The sequence below is a fragment of the Anas acuta genome, chromosome 4 (genome assembly GCF_963932015.1).
Source record: "Anas acuta chromosome 4, bAnaAcu1.1, whole genome shotgun sequence".
Taxonomy (NCBI): Eukaryota; Metazoa; Chordata; class Aves; order Anseriformes; family Anatidae; genus Anas; species Anas acuta.
This window is the reverse complement of record NC_088982.1, coordinates 73,926,201-73,941,210: the sequence shown is the minus strand read 5'-3', so window position 1 is coordinate 73,941,210 and position 15,010 is coordinate 73,926,201. Positions and strand designations below refer to the sequence as shown.

General features: G+C 39.0%; 1 protein-coding gene across 17 annotated transcripts in view; it reads left to right on the top strand.

The window, feature by feature from the left end:
- The window catches only part of ARSJ (arylsulfatase family member J), a 100,268-nt gene that overhangs the window by 52,889 nt on the left and 32,369 nt on the right, over positions 1–15,010 (top strand). For 15 of the 17 annotated variants that reach the window (XM_068682124.1, XM_068682123.1, XM_068682122.1 and 12 more), the window contains exons 2-3: positions 1,037–10,959; positions 12,807–12,867. In XM_068682124.1, coding sequence (XP_068538225.1) covers positions 1,037–2,438 — 1,402 coding nt within the window. In that variant the 3' untranslated portion in view covers positions 2,439–10,959; positions 12,807–12,867. Of the gene's footprint in view, positions 1–1,036; positions 10,960–12,743; positions 12,868–15,010 lie in introns of all 17 variants that reach the window. The other 2 variants (XM_068682109.1, XM_068682108.1) reach the window with 2 other exon arrangements.

Below are 15,010 nucleotides of genomic sequence, written 5' to 3'. Positions count from 1 at the left end.
TATATCCACATAATTTCCTACAATCATTATGAAATGGTGACATGAGAAAGCTTTCTGTGGGGAAAAATGGTACCTCAAAAAAAAACGGTACCTCAAAATCTATCCTGTTTATATAGATACTTTGACTAATTCAGTTCAGGAAGGGGAACATTGCAAAGCCATGTTAGTTAGGCAGAGACAGAAGATGAGTTCTGAGTAAAATTATGCTTTCAGGTGCTCATGAACATCTTTCAGTACACCTGCACCCTTAGTTTTGGCTTGAGTGCTTGCCCTACACACGTACTTAGGCCTCTCACTCAGGAGATAAATGCCCGCACGTGGGACTGTTGGTGTTGCACACCCCATGGGAGCAGAGCCAGGCCCCATAACATACATGCTGACGGCTGGCTCCGCTGTTATATTAGTAATATCTCTGCTAAGTCATAGCCCATGTGTGTTTTGCATGATGGATGATCAGAAATCAGATCATCAGGGTCTCAGTGCTGCGCGTGCTGTGAGAGCTGGTCCCGAGTCAGGGCTGTGCTACTTGTTCATGCCCAGAAAAAGTCATGCAATCATTCTGCCTTCTCGGTTTTGTATTATGCATAAGGAATACTGCCGGTGAGTTTGACTGCTGGCTTTAAAATAGTAATGCCTCACTAATGGCTCGCAGGCAGCACGTTGCATCTGAGATCCCCTGACATTGCTCACGCTAGAAGGAAATTAAAGTGCTAAAAATGAGGCCAGAAGGGAGGGGAGTATGAGATGCTGCTGTGTCATGTTACTCCTTTGGTATTGTTGCCCAGTGGCCAGAAAAAGGGGGGAGCCACTCTTTGTGAAGTAAAACAGATGCTGTTCTCCTGTTTCAGCAGATTTAACAGTAGAGCCTTGTGAGTTTTTGATAGATGCACTTTGAAATATCTCAAATGAAAGTTGCTTCACATTCAGGATTTTTCTTTTTCTGTTAGTTACGTGCATGGGTGTCCATGGGTAAGAGCCTGAGAGTTTCCTTTTTCCCCCTGCCTGATGCATCTGTCTGTCTCCTGCCTGCCTGCAGGTACCAGATACACACCGGCCTCCAGCACTCCATCATCCGGCCAACGCAGCCCAACTGCTTGCCTCTGGATAACGTCACGCTACCTCAGAAGCTGAAGGAGGTTGGTTATTCAACGCACATGGTTGGCAAGTGGCACCTGGGGTTTTATCGCAGAGAATGCATGCCCACGCAGCGAGGATTTGACACGTTCTTTGGCTCGCTCTTAGGCAGTGGTGACTATTACACTCACTTCAAATGTGACAGCCCTGGGATATGTGGCTATGACCTGTACGAGAATGATAATGCAGCTTGGGATCATGACAATGGCATCTACTCGACGCAGATGTACACGCAAAAGGTACAACAGATCCTGGCTTCTCATAATCCCAGGAAACCTATATTCTTATATATTGCTTACCAAGCCGTTCATTCGCCTCTTCAGGCACCAGGCAAGTATTTTGAGCATTATCGATCAATAAATAACATAAACAGGAGAAGATATGCTGCGATGCTAGCTTGTTTGGATGAAGCCATAAACAATGTAACCCTTGCTTTAAAGAAGTATGGTTACTATGACAATAGCATTATCATATATTCCTCAGATAATGGTGGGCAGCCAATGGCAGGAGGAAGTAACTGGCCTCTGCGAGGGAGCAAAGGGACCTACTGGGAAGGAGGCATCCGTGCTGTTGGCTTTGTCCATAGCCCCCTTCTGAAAAACAAAGGGTCTGTGTGTAAGGAGCTGGTGCACATCACAGACTGGTTCCCCACTTTGATCACACTGGCAGAAGGACAGATCGATGAAGACATCCAGCTGGACGGCTATGATATATGGGAAACCATCAGCGAAGGCAGACGTTCTCCACGGGTAGACATCTTGCACAACATCGACCCAATTTACACCAAAGCCAAAAATGGGTCCTGGGCAGCTGGCTATGGGATCTGGAACACCGCGATTCAGTCTGCCATCCGCGTGAATCACTGGAAACTACTGACAGGAAATCCTGGCTATAGCGACTGGGTGCCCCCACAGGCCTTCAGTAACGTGGGCCCCAACCGCTGGCACAACGAACGCGTCTCTTGGTCAGCTGGCAAAACCGTGTGGCTTTTCAACATAACCGCTGATCCGTACGAACGGGTGGACCTCTCTGCACGGTATCCAGACGTAGTGAAGCAGTTGTTGCGGAGGCTTTCACAGTTCAATAAGACTGCAGTTCCTGTTCGATACCCACCTAAGGACCCTCGGAGTAACCCGAAGCTGAACGGAGGAGTCTGGGGTCCGTGGTTTAAGGAGGACGAGAAGAAAAAGAAGTCAGATAAAAGTAAAGGTGCAAATAAGCAGAAGAAGAACAAGAACAAGAAAAAAGCAAATCGGAAAAAAGGGCAATCATTACATTGCCGTTCACGTCTTGCTGGTGGATAGACTCAAGCACATGGTCTTTTGCCAAGTCTAAGTCAGCTTGGCCCGATTTTATTGAACTTCTCACAGAGTATACCAGAAATGCCAGCTCTGCACTACAGATGGAAGCTGTCATCTTTTTACTTGTTCTCAAATTTCACCAGCACAAGATACCTTGACACTGTGCCTTGAGGATTCATGAACATCCACACGACAAACTTTCTCCTTTACAGGAAGAATGGTGCTCACCCATTACAGCTACATTCCAGATAACAACACAGATAACTACAGAAATCCCATTTTTGATGGACAAATGGTGGTTCCTTGCATAAATTAGTCGGAACTTTTGGAGACTATGGAGAGGTTAAAATGGCAGATGATTTCAAACTGACCGATGATTCATAGGGAGAAAGGAAAAAAAAAAACCTTGAGAACCTCTGTATGTCAGAGAGTGTTAGTCACCAACCTATGACATTTTTTGGTACAGCACAGCAAAAGCATGAAGCCATCCGAATAACTTCAGGGGGGAGGGGGGTTCGGGAGAGGAGCCTGATGGGAAGAAAGCTGCTTTGAATTAGACTGTGTCTGTCATAGATAAACCAGAAATACTTTTTAAATTCCCTAAATGTGCTAAGCTCACCCCATTTGTAGTAAAACCAGAAGGCTGTTATTCAACACACATGAGCAGCTAGCACATGCCATGTATAATTTATTATAGGCATAGGCAAAAGCACCAAAAAATCACCAAAGTGAATGTAATATTTAAACACTTTAAGATAGCTATACTACAGTACATAAAAGACATAATTTATTTTACAGCACAATACTTTTTTGTCTTCCATTGCAACTCTAATTAGTGGGTGATGCAAGGTGCCCCTCCGGGTGCTAGGGTTGTTTGTTTGTTTGTTTGTTTCCTTTGATTTTTAATTTTATTTTCACTCTCTCATTCAGAGTTTTATTTAACAGATCCACATCCTCAGAGTACTGTAAAGCAAGAAAATATTTTAGACACTGCTAGGATGAGAAAGGAGAATGATTCAGGTACATCATTTCATTATGTATTTGCCTCCAATTACTTTGAATGTAACAAAGTGATTATTTGATTAAGTAGTCACGTGAATATTGTTCAGTTTCTGTACAGAAGCTAGGTCATCTTTATGTTTTTGGGGAGAATTCTACTTTAAACTTCTTATTTATGTATCTATTAAAATAGTTTATTTTTATGGCATTCAGAAAAGTAGTCTGTTTTGTTTTTTGTTGTTTTGGTTTTTTTTTGCATTGAAGATAGCAATTCAGTTCTTGTTTATTTTAAGTTAACTCAATAAGCTTTTTTATTATTTTTGTTGCTGCAGGGCTGATTTTGTGACATTTCCCCTCTGAAACAGCATTTCTCCTTCCTCTACATATATAATTAGAGGCCTTGTTCACCTGTGTGGATGATTAATGGATGTACCAATTTCATATTCTCGATAATCTGTGATAATTGATACAATACATAAAATTCAAGGTTCAAGATGAATTACATTAAACGAATTTGATGGTTCATTTGCTAACTAGCTAGAGCATAGTTTGGTAAATTTAAAATAAGCGTACTTCCCAACTATATCTCATTTGAATCAGAAATCACATTTATATAAATTGATTATGGTTGAAAAATTAAAACATTTCTAAAATAATTACACACTAAAATCTAGATCATGTCCAACACTCAAAAAAAAAAAAAAAAACACACAAAAAAACAGACTTTTTTGAAAAGAAACTAACTGCAGACATTACCAAAAACTGGTATATTGCAAATTTGCAGCTACTAAGCAGAATAAAGCTGTCATTAGCAAACACTTAGAAACAAGTTAGTCAGATTTTAGAGTTACTTTTTAATGAATACACTCAGAAGATAATAAGAATGGGCTTCTTGAGTAGTTACCTGTAAATAATTGTAAAAGGATAATGTGTATTTGCAGAAGTGTTTAATATTGTCACTACTCTTCTTCATACTGTGTGGTCGTAAGAGGAATAATTAACTTTCTGAGAAGTCTTTCTAGCTTTACTTGAGATCCAGAATATTCAATGACCGAGCAGGAACTCAACTGTTCTCTACGTGGTCAGTTCTTTTAAATGTACCATTAATGTATTTAAAAGAAATGATAAAAACATCCTGAGATACTATTCTCCAAAGTGGCATGTATAAAATAATTTCAAATTCTTTGAGAGAATTTTTTTTTTTTGTCTTTGAAAAATGACCAAGACTTTAACAAGTAGTCTGGATCAGTTATCAGTACACAAATGTATGTACCAGTTGGACAAATGTAGAGACACTTTTTGTGATGTACCTTTCTAGTTTGGGAAAGATTCTACGTTTCCGTAATAAATATTAGCAGAGAAGTCAAGGAAGCAGGAACTGGTTTTGAAACAGTATGCTGTCCGGTTTACATTTTAACACACAAGTCACTATGTTTATGTTTGAAATATGCCTGTGTTGAACACTGAGTTCAGAATCAGAAACAGTAATGTTTCTGACTTTCTGAGGTCATTTGGAAAGGGATGAAATCAGATGTGTAAGCTAAACTATATATAAAAAAGGACTGAGATATTTTGATATATTTTGGCATAATAGAAACAAAGGCATTGAAATGAAGTGTTATGCTCACAGGATCTATGATCACCTCTTTCCAAGGAATGTTTCATGGTTCTTTTATTGGTCTGAAGCAACCAGAGAGCATTATTCTCTGACAATGTTTTATTTTGTAAAAATTTCTGTTTTTTCTTTTTTTTTTTTTTTTTTTCTCCTCAGGCAAAATGTGAATCCTTGAAAGCAATCAGTGCAAAGCAGAACAGTGGATCAGATCTTGCATGACTGTATATTAAATATACATGCCACAAGTGTTTGTAGAGCATGCAGTGGGAGTACATTTTCTAAGGCTGCAGTGGCTGTCAGTTAGGTTGATTCCCTTAAAATCAATTCTCTGATCTGCTATAGGGCAACAGTTGGATTTACAATGGGATAGAAAATATGTACAGTTTGGAAGCCTTCCTGAATCTTTTGCTGAAAATACCCTGATGTGAAAATACCACATTGCTATTTTCCTGTCTACTTTCACTCATTAGTTCTCTTTGCATTCCAGCAGTACAATGGTCTTGAGGTTTTGGTGATACTACAGAGCTCTTAAACCCGGCTTTCTGTTTACAGAGTAGTTCATTCACCCACAGCAGTGTTTCACAGGCTTCAGGATGTGTTACTGTCCTATCCCTGGGAAGGTAGGACAGGTACCTCATAAGAAGGTCTGAGTTCAAAGAAGGCCACCAGACTTACTGAAACTACACTCCTATACTCTGAATCATAACCATCAGTCATCCTAATTGCTGGACAGACATACTGAGACATTTAACCCTTTGCTCAGGATGATTTATTGTGCAAGGTATCTTGAAAACAACCTGATATTTGGTGTAAGTCACAGTAGCGGGTCTCTCTACCCATGTTTTGAAGAGATCTAGAAAAAGTCTTTGGGGGAGGAAGGGCAGGGAGGATCTTTTATTATTTTTAAATTCTCTTGACCCTTTTATTTAACAAATGCAATTATGGATACAAGAAAAAGGCAGCACTGAAAGTAGCTCTCTGTTGTGATCTTAGTGACAGCTACACCTTTGGAAGGACCCACCTGAGCAGGGAGATAATATTACTTGCTTTTCCATGTGTTGTTGATAGCTGTGATCCTGGATAATCATTCCTAATCCAAAGCATCCTGAAGAGTGAGAAGCATAACTGCAGGGAAGGAAGAAAGAAAAGCTTGAAATAAAACAAAATGGAAGAACAAAAGCCTTTCCTTGTGATCTGTGCACCCTGAACATAGTATATCATGCTGTATATCTTAAAGTATATCTTTTTAAGGTCCTGTAAGTGTGAAAAATATTTGTGTTACCCTTGTCAGGATTTCTCAATCTTATTCTAAAGCTCTTTGAATTATTTTTTCAAATGCTTAAATAATTTTATCATCTGCTGTTACAAGATAGCTTTTTATCTTTATTGTTGTTACTCAGTTTGACATAAAGTTGGAGAGAAAAGACTATCCTGACTACAGATAAAGACCAGAGAAAGGAAGTGCCAAGAACAGTAAGTAAATCTATAATGGCAGTCCTTCTATATGGATCATGTTGTAAGATGTCCTTGAGGTTGTGAAGCTCAGACATGGGAGATGAGTTATTATAACTAAAGGAGTCATTGTCTGGAGCCACCCTATAGGTTCCTGTATCTGCTGAGACATGTGGCTGTTTTGGAAAGTGAATTAGGCGATTAAACCCAGCAAATTTCTCTCTCCCCTGCAAGTAATGGATGCTGATTGGATTTCAAGCTGATGAAAGAGCACTCACGTTCCTGTCTGTACAGGATTATGCATAATGGGTTATCTGAGGTATTGTCTAGACAACATTGAAACAGTCTTTTTGTGGTCTCACTGCACAAAATAAGCTTCTTTCTTTTTCTCTCACCATGTTTCATGCACTGCTCAGTCGGCAGCCAACACTCACACTTCTATACAGCCATCTACATTTGAGAGTTGCCTTTTACAAATATTATTAGCTTTTTGCATCAGAAAGTGAGACAGCAACAAAAGTTAGAACTTACGAGGTAAGATACTGGGCAGCAGCATTTGGGAATTAAACTAGGAACTAACATGCTGTTAAATTTTATTTCAATTAAATAGCTTCAGATTTGGTTGGTGGCAAAGAATAAGTAGCTTCCACAATGCAATTAGACAGAAGACATGGTTATGTCTGGATTTTTTAATTATAAGGAGATACTGAATTTCTTCCAGTAGTATTCTTGAGTAAAAATGGGAGTGCTGGATCTGCCAGCTTCCATTCCAAAGGTCATTCAGAATGTCTCCGAATAAAGAAGAAGAAGAAGAAGAACATATGGTATGCTCTATAGGATATTTTTCCAGATCTGGAGATCTGTGACCAAAGCACTATACCTTTGCTGACTATTGTGCATTATACCTGAGTCCTGGGAAAAATAGTTGGTAATTTTCCATGTGTAGCATTCACAGTCTAACATGCTTCTTTGGCCATCTTGCTTTAAATCCAGTGAATATCCATCAGTGATGTTAAAACAAAGTAAATAAAATAAAGCTTACTTCATGATGCATAAATCAGAAATTATGCTATCAGTGTTAGGTCCACCATTCCAAAAGGTAGCGTTAGCTCAGAGAAGGACACTGAAATACACACTTCTTTATCAGTTGACTACTGGCTTAATGAACTGTACTCCCAGGACAGCAGTAATTTTGCTCTTTCTGCTCTCAATCACTTATTTTCTAGTTCCCAAGAAAAGGCAGAGAATGCACATTCCCACAAAAAAATAAAAAAATAAAAGAGGATAAGATTTAATTTAGCAGTTAGATAACATAAGCCTCAGTGCAGCGTTCCATTTCTGTTCAGCAAAGTACTCAATAAAGTACATCATTTCATTTCTGAGGAACATATTTCAAGGTCTTGATGAAGTGAAGGAGTCATGTAAAAGACAGGTCAGTGTGAAAAGAGAAAAATGTTCCCTTTCTCTGAATTATGCTTGTTTTTGCCTCTGCCAAACAAGTTAATAGTAGATATAAATGTTGTTTAGAGCATGAAAGAAGATCGAATTAAGTGCCTAGATTTGAATTGGAGTTGCAGGAAAGGTATACTCCGCAGTGCAGTTACAAGCTATTTCGTAAATTCCATGTGTTTGAATTATAATCAGAGCAATGTTGCTAAAGTTTAGCTTGTGGCCACAGTAGAATAACTGATTAATGACTGTTAATTGTGAATTTCCAAAATGAGGATAGGGTCCTGAAATGTCATACCAACACAGCTTGAGAAATATGTTTTTAAAATTCCTAATAAACTTCAGTCTCAGTAAAAGTCAAGTATTTAATCACCTAAAATTACTGCAGGCCGTGATGTTTGTTGCCATTCCCAAGATTTGCCTAAAAAAATCACTTTTGAGAGTTACTTGACAAGGCCACAATTATTCCTCTTTTAAATGCAGCTTTGCTTCTGCTAATTAAGATTATCTACCACGGAACTGCATGCAAGAAAATATCAAAGGGCCCTAAAAGTAGGAAAAGTATCTAGCATGCAGTTTGGAAAAGGACATAACTAGTGTCAGAATCTAGCATTTGCCAAAATCCAATGCAATAGAGTAATTCATTCATTTTGGATAACAAAGATGTGCTTTTATTTTCTAATGTGGTTAGAGAAGAAGGGAAAACGTGGCCCTGTGAGAAAATGAAGATACCTAGCTGTGACTAGTATGGTACATGGAATGAAGAAATGGCAAGTTGCTTAAAAGGGTCATTCTGGGAGGGTAAACTGAATGTCATTATAGAAACACTTAATCTATCATCACCCGTTCATGTGTGTGTGTGTGTGTGTGTTTTCCTAAAACAAACAGCCTTCAGAGCTCTGAGTACTGGCAAAACTTTAAGGCCAAGGGTGTAACTAGTGAGCTCGTATCTTTGGGTAACCTTCTTAAGTCGTTCCATGACAGCATACCATTTCTTATTGATGGGTTCCAGTTTTATTTCAGTTTTCATTACCAGATTTCATTACATTTTATCAATTCGGATGGATTGAATAGAATTAGTTTTGATGAAGAGAACATTGCAGCTTTTTTGTTGGTACAGTTTGTCCTTACCAGATCTCTTAGGCTGTCAAGTAATCGCTAAGCAATCTCTTACCCAGATTGATTTCTAGTATACTCAAATAATTGATCTCTTATTATGTGGGTAGCTACTGGGGACTTGAAAATTACATTTACATCATCTCCATTCTGTTCTGGTGGCAGAGGAAGTTATCCCTCACAGGCATGGGGATAAAATAAATGTTAACCTCCAAAAAGAAGGGTTTGCAGGGGTATGGAAGGAGCACACAGCCCCAGCCTTCAGCATCATGACTTCAGCAACAAAAGCCTTACAGCTGCTCTCTTTGACATTTTTCTCACTGTGATATCTTTGAGATTTTAACTGCCTCTAGATTTTTTGTGTTCCCTTTGAAAAGGAAAGGCTAAATGATTAATTTTGCTTTCAAGATCAGATGTGAAAGTCAGCTTGGCACCCTCCTGTGTCAAACGGCAGCACAAGAAGAACAAGAAGTGCCTGGTTTGCATCAGCTCCCTCAGTTCTTCTGTGAAGGAGGAACATGCCATGCTGCTTCCACTCCCACCACTCTCCTCAGCCTCAGGTCATGCTACCGAGTCATTAACAATAAAGTCATTAAGCTTTTTAGTGTGTGAGTATGCCAAGCTCCAATAATTATCCCCAGATAACAAGCAAGTCTAAATGAAGCAGTAGATGTTTTGGTTCCTGTGCTTTCTTTCCAATCACTTTCTTCTACATGCTGATTAAACTTGTGGGATGGTTACAGCAAAATCAATGGAAGATTTTCTCTATTGCAGATCTGACTGGATGGGATCCCACTGACATCTGTTTCCTTCTCCTTCATGCCTACAAAGACCAGCATGAGGACTTGCACTTGAAGACAGTCCTTAAAGTCCGTATAAAATCATGTCTTTCTCAGATATGTCATGGTTGCTCCTCAGAAGTACTCAGGCTTATATAGTAGACTTATTAAATACAGTGTCTTGCTAAAGACACAAGCATGCTGGGTAGCCATTTCCTATACTTTAATTCCCATTTCATTACTCAAACCTAGTAAATTTTAACGAGAAGATAACAGTTACTTGGCTAAACTTCAAAAAAAAGCATCCGGTTCTGACTTAAAGCAGAAAAATATGACTAATCTATCAATTCCCATTGTAAATCTCTTGCAATATTTAATATCTGAGTTAAAAATATGTATACGTTCTTCCTAACTGCATTTTTTAGTCTGGCTACAGATTCCTACCTTTTGATGCCTTTATCCCCAAGACTAAAGAGTCCTTTGGCACCTGGTGTTTTATTATTATACATCTGTATTCCAATATTATTTATTTTTTTTTAAAGCTGAACAGATGGGGTCCTTAGAGACTCAGCATTGTGTAGCACATTCTCCAGTTCCAGAGTAGAAGCCGAGGCTTTTTTTACACAGCTTGTCCAGTTTTTCAGTAGACTAGGAAAAAAATAGGAAAAATGTGGACATCAGAAGTGGATACAGCATTCCAGTATTAATTTTATTCAAGTTATATGAAGGAAGAGGTAAGGAGTACTCTTCTGCCTCTGACAAAGTACATGTCCTCTGTGACTATCAAATTGATTTGACAGTTGTCACCACACCAGCCATTCACTCTTCCTGGTACACCTTCATTTCTCGTTATATATGTTCTGTGCATCAGTCCAGGGGTTCAGTAAAACACATTTTGTTGAAGAAGCTGAATTTATCGAGTAATCTGCAGCACTCCGTGGTTGCCCTGTCCCCCTTGTTGTATACCAACCATTCTACCAGCCTTTGTGTCACCTGCAAATCTTGTCTGCAGTCACCTTGCATGGGCTGGACCCAATACAGCTTCCTATGAAAGCATCGCTCTTCTCCTCCTAATGATGATTTCTCCCTGTTTGCTACTTTGGAGGCCTACCAGGTAGCCATTGCTAGTGCAGTTTGCTGTATGCTCTGTTTGCACCATCGAACTTATTTTAACCTGTTGATTGCTTGGTTCAAGTAGCAAAGTAGTTAGGCATCTAGGAGTTTGGAAAGCTCAAATCTTCTGTGATGGACGGTAGCAGCAATGTTCAAACTCTGTCCTGCAGGCAGCATTGAGCCTAGAGCATCCCCTGCTGCTTCAGTCTCGGGATGGCACTCCCAGCCTGCCCTGAACAGGCTACATACTTGGTGTTTGTTTTTCTCATTCACCGTGTGGCAATCTCTCACTCGTTAGGAGTTGTTTATTCTTACTCTGGAAAAAACAAAAGCTTGTTTGAAACTGAGAAAAAGGATTGTGATGTTTTCTCCCAATTCCGTTCTTTTTTTCAACTTCTGTAGCTGTTTTCTAAAAGCCCACTGTGCAAAACAGAAGGCGAATCTGTATTAAATAAAGAGGATATAAAATAAGCTCTCTCTTTATATTTTATATCCCAAAGTATCCTACCAGCAGCTATGCCTGTAATTCAGGAAAGTTATGGAGACCCCACTCTAGGGAGTAAATTTTCAGAAGTCACGTCTTTGCATTTCACAATTCCATGAAGTGGGGTAATCACTGTTTAACTCACACTTATTTAGATCAGATATACGTGTATTATATTTACGCAGATATACCCTTCAGGGTAACATGCATAATGAGTGTTTTAACAGTTGTATTCTCCAAACTGAACGTGTTGAAGATAGTGTAGGTGAGTAATCAATGAAACAAAATAGCTGCTTTCCATCACTGTGGACAAGTATTTGTTCTGATTTTCCTGATCCTGAGTATGACGTGCTGGTTTATCGTTGCTGGATAGTGAAACTTGCTTCATCTTACTGAAACACTACTGTGATATGCATACCTAGTTATTTCTTCCACTGTTTTCCTTCACTGTGTGTATTCTTGGTTTTGAGCAGTTCTTGTATGTCTTCGTCATTTGCAGTGGTGGGCATTATTTTTGTCCCTGTTTCACATACAGAAAATGAGACATAGGTTGTTTCAAGGTGACAGAGGAAGTCATTAGCAAGGTCTGGCGAAAGCCCAGATGTCCCGAATTGCAGCCTAATGTTTAAACCATGATGTTAGCACTCCTCACACACTTGATCAGGTGTGCTCTGCTGGAATTTGGTAGCAGCAGTAGTTAAATCAGAGTGCAGCAGTACCGTGGTAGCCTCTTGATTGCCTAAGTCAGCTGCTATATATTGAATTTGGAGATGAAGAGCACTAGCTAATGCTCTCATCATTAGCCCAACAGGCTGGGGAGGTGGGGGTTACATTCTAAAAGCTGCTTCTACCTTAGCTCCCTGTTTAACTGGGAGGAGCCGGGGGTAGAGGAATACAGAGGTTCACTTAATAATTTGCATCCTAAAATCTTCTAATTCCATACAACAAGATGAGTAATATTTTCCTTTGGGTAATATCAAATATATTTGTAAAACTGTCTTCTAATTCCATAATGTTTTCAGCCTGTAATTGCCTTGTGGTATTATTCCCCCCAAACCGTTAATTTTATTATTTGTTCACCAAGTATGTTCTGAAAACATAAGCACAAGTACAGTTGCAAGGGCACCAGTGCTGACAGAAAACATAAACAGCTTTAATAATGAACATGGGGCGAGTCTGGGAGGTTGCAGTTCCGTTGTTTATAGGCCTAGGTGAGATGCTTACCGGCTTAAATGGGCATTTCATAAATTATGGAGGTTGATGAGACAGCATTAAACCAAAATTACTATTTATTTGTTTAGGGAGTGCAGCTGGAAGAAAAACACTGTTGGTGTAATGTTGCCAACAATCTCTTTTATTCCCAGAGGTAAAGACGTGTTGATGACTCTCTTCCAAATTCTCTTCTGAGACAGAAACCTTCTCCAGGTATGAACGTATGTTTCTAGTACTGTTGTTGAGATTTATCAATCCAGTACTGTAACTGTGTCATGATATTATGCCTCCTTAATTTACTTTAAAGAAACAAAGAAAATCTTACTTTTAAATGTATATTAAATGTACTGCATTATTCAACGTTACTTTAGCTATCTATTATTTATTGCAGTCACAGTAGGTTTTTCCGGATTCCCTCAACCCTTAAGCTCTCGTTCTTTTCTATTATTGTATGTGTCTTATTTGTCTTTCTCTTCACTCACAATCTTAAATTATTTTCAGTATTTCCATTAAAAACAGTAATGCTGTTTGTAATTCCAATCTGCACTGGTCCTGTAAGCATGTTTCTCTTTTAAAGCAATGCAGTTATTTCCTGATCTGTAATACGCAATAAACAGGTTACCCTGTGCAACTAGATGGAAGATTAAATCGGTGCTTTTGTTAGCTAGTTGAAGCACAGGCTTTTGCTAAATTATCCAGAATGCCTTTGCCTGACCATCTGTTTCAAACGGAAATGAATCTTTGGCTTTAATTATAAATCTCTTATGAATATTATTTTTCTTTTCTTCTTTTCTAACCCAGTCTGCCCTTTTGGAGATTGCTTGAAATCTCTCTGCATTGTATGAAAGGTGGGTTGGGATTTCCTGAGTGGCTGATAGTATGATTTCATTATTTTTTTTATTACCCTTCCTGCTAATAACTTTAAATCTATTTATACACTTGCTGCAAGTTTAAGCAAAAATCTGCGTTACCAAACTGTGTTTACAAATTTGTTACAAGATACCATGTTACGGAGCAGCCTAAGTATAAACATGTTAAACCATATGGAAAATCCCCCACAATCTTGCTAAATTGTTCCAATGTTTAATCACCCAGATCATTAGAAGTGTGCACCCTCTTTCTAATCTGTTTTTCTAACTTCACTGTCTGGTCCTCATATCGTACTATATTTTTTAACATGTTCCCCATGGAGGTGTGTGTAGATTGAGACCAAACACAAAGAGCTCCTACTTCAGGTGCTGTTCTCCAGTAAAAAGGATCTCAGTTGTTAAAGTGTGTAAGGCTCTCAGTAAGTGTGTAAGGATCTCAGTAAGGATCTGTTGTTAAAGCATGTTGTAGATACTTTTTCAAAGAAAGACTGGAGTCATGCATTTATTTTAAATTAAATGAGTGCGTAGGTGGAGGAGGAAACAGAGGACTTTGGGCAGGGGTGTCAGGGAGAGTCCTTACTCTTTGCCTTGATTTTGTAAGGAGCGGTAAGGGGAGCTCTCCTTTCCCTTCTCTGGGCAGAGTGGCTTCCCTTTCATTCACATTGTCAGCTAACCATTCTCAGTTAGTTCCTCCTAGCTGGGTTGGCCAACATGCCTGTCACATCCAGCACATCCTATTCTCTTCCACCTACCCAGGCTGAATCATAATACTGCCCTAACTTGCATCTTCCATGGTGCAGGGTAGCAACTCCTTTTTATGACCAAGACAGAAAAGAAAAACAAGCCGAGTTACACTTCTTGGCACGTTTTCCAGCTTCGCTTGAGAATTTGGCCACAGCTAGTCAGTAAGAAGACCTTGAGCAAGCAGAAGAATCTTTTTCCTGCCAAGCTGTCTTCCTGAGCAGAGGCCAACTTGTAGCAACTCAGTGTGCAGATGAGTCAGTGAAAAATGGACTTAGGTAAACACTGTTAACTGATGTTACAGAAATTCCTGCAGTCTCTCCAGAGACAGCTGCATTTAGTTCTTCATCCAAGAACCACAGAAGTGGGGAGGTGTATGAACACTCCTAATTGAAATCCTAGGCTATGACATATCCTAAGTCTTCTCATAACTTTTACCCCTTCAAGTTTCAGTTCTTGTCCATCTTCATCATCAGCTGTTTGTGCATGTCATCACAACACGGGCCTACACATAGCAGTGTTTATGGAAAAAATATAAAGAAGTAGTTCATTCTCTTCAAATAAACTCTAATTTAGAAAGTGACAGGTTCCTTTTTATCTTCTTGAAGGCATTTTCTCTCCAGAATGACCCGAGTAACTTACCAAAACATACTTTATTCATATGGTCCAAAATTCTCACATTAAAACAACATTTTTTTGAAAATAAAGATTAAAAAAAAAAAAGAGAGAGAGAGAAGTATTTCTTT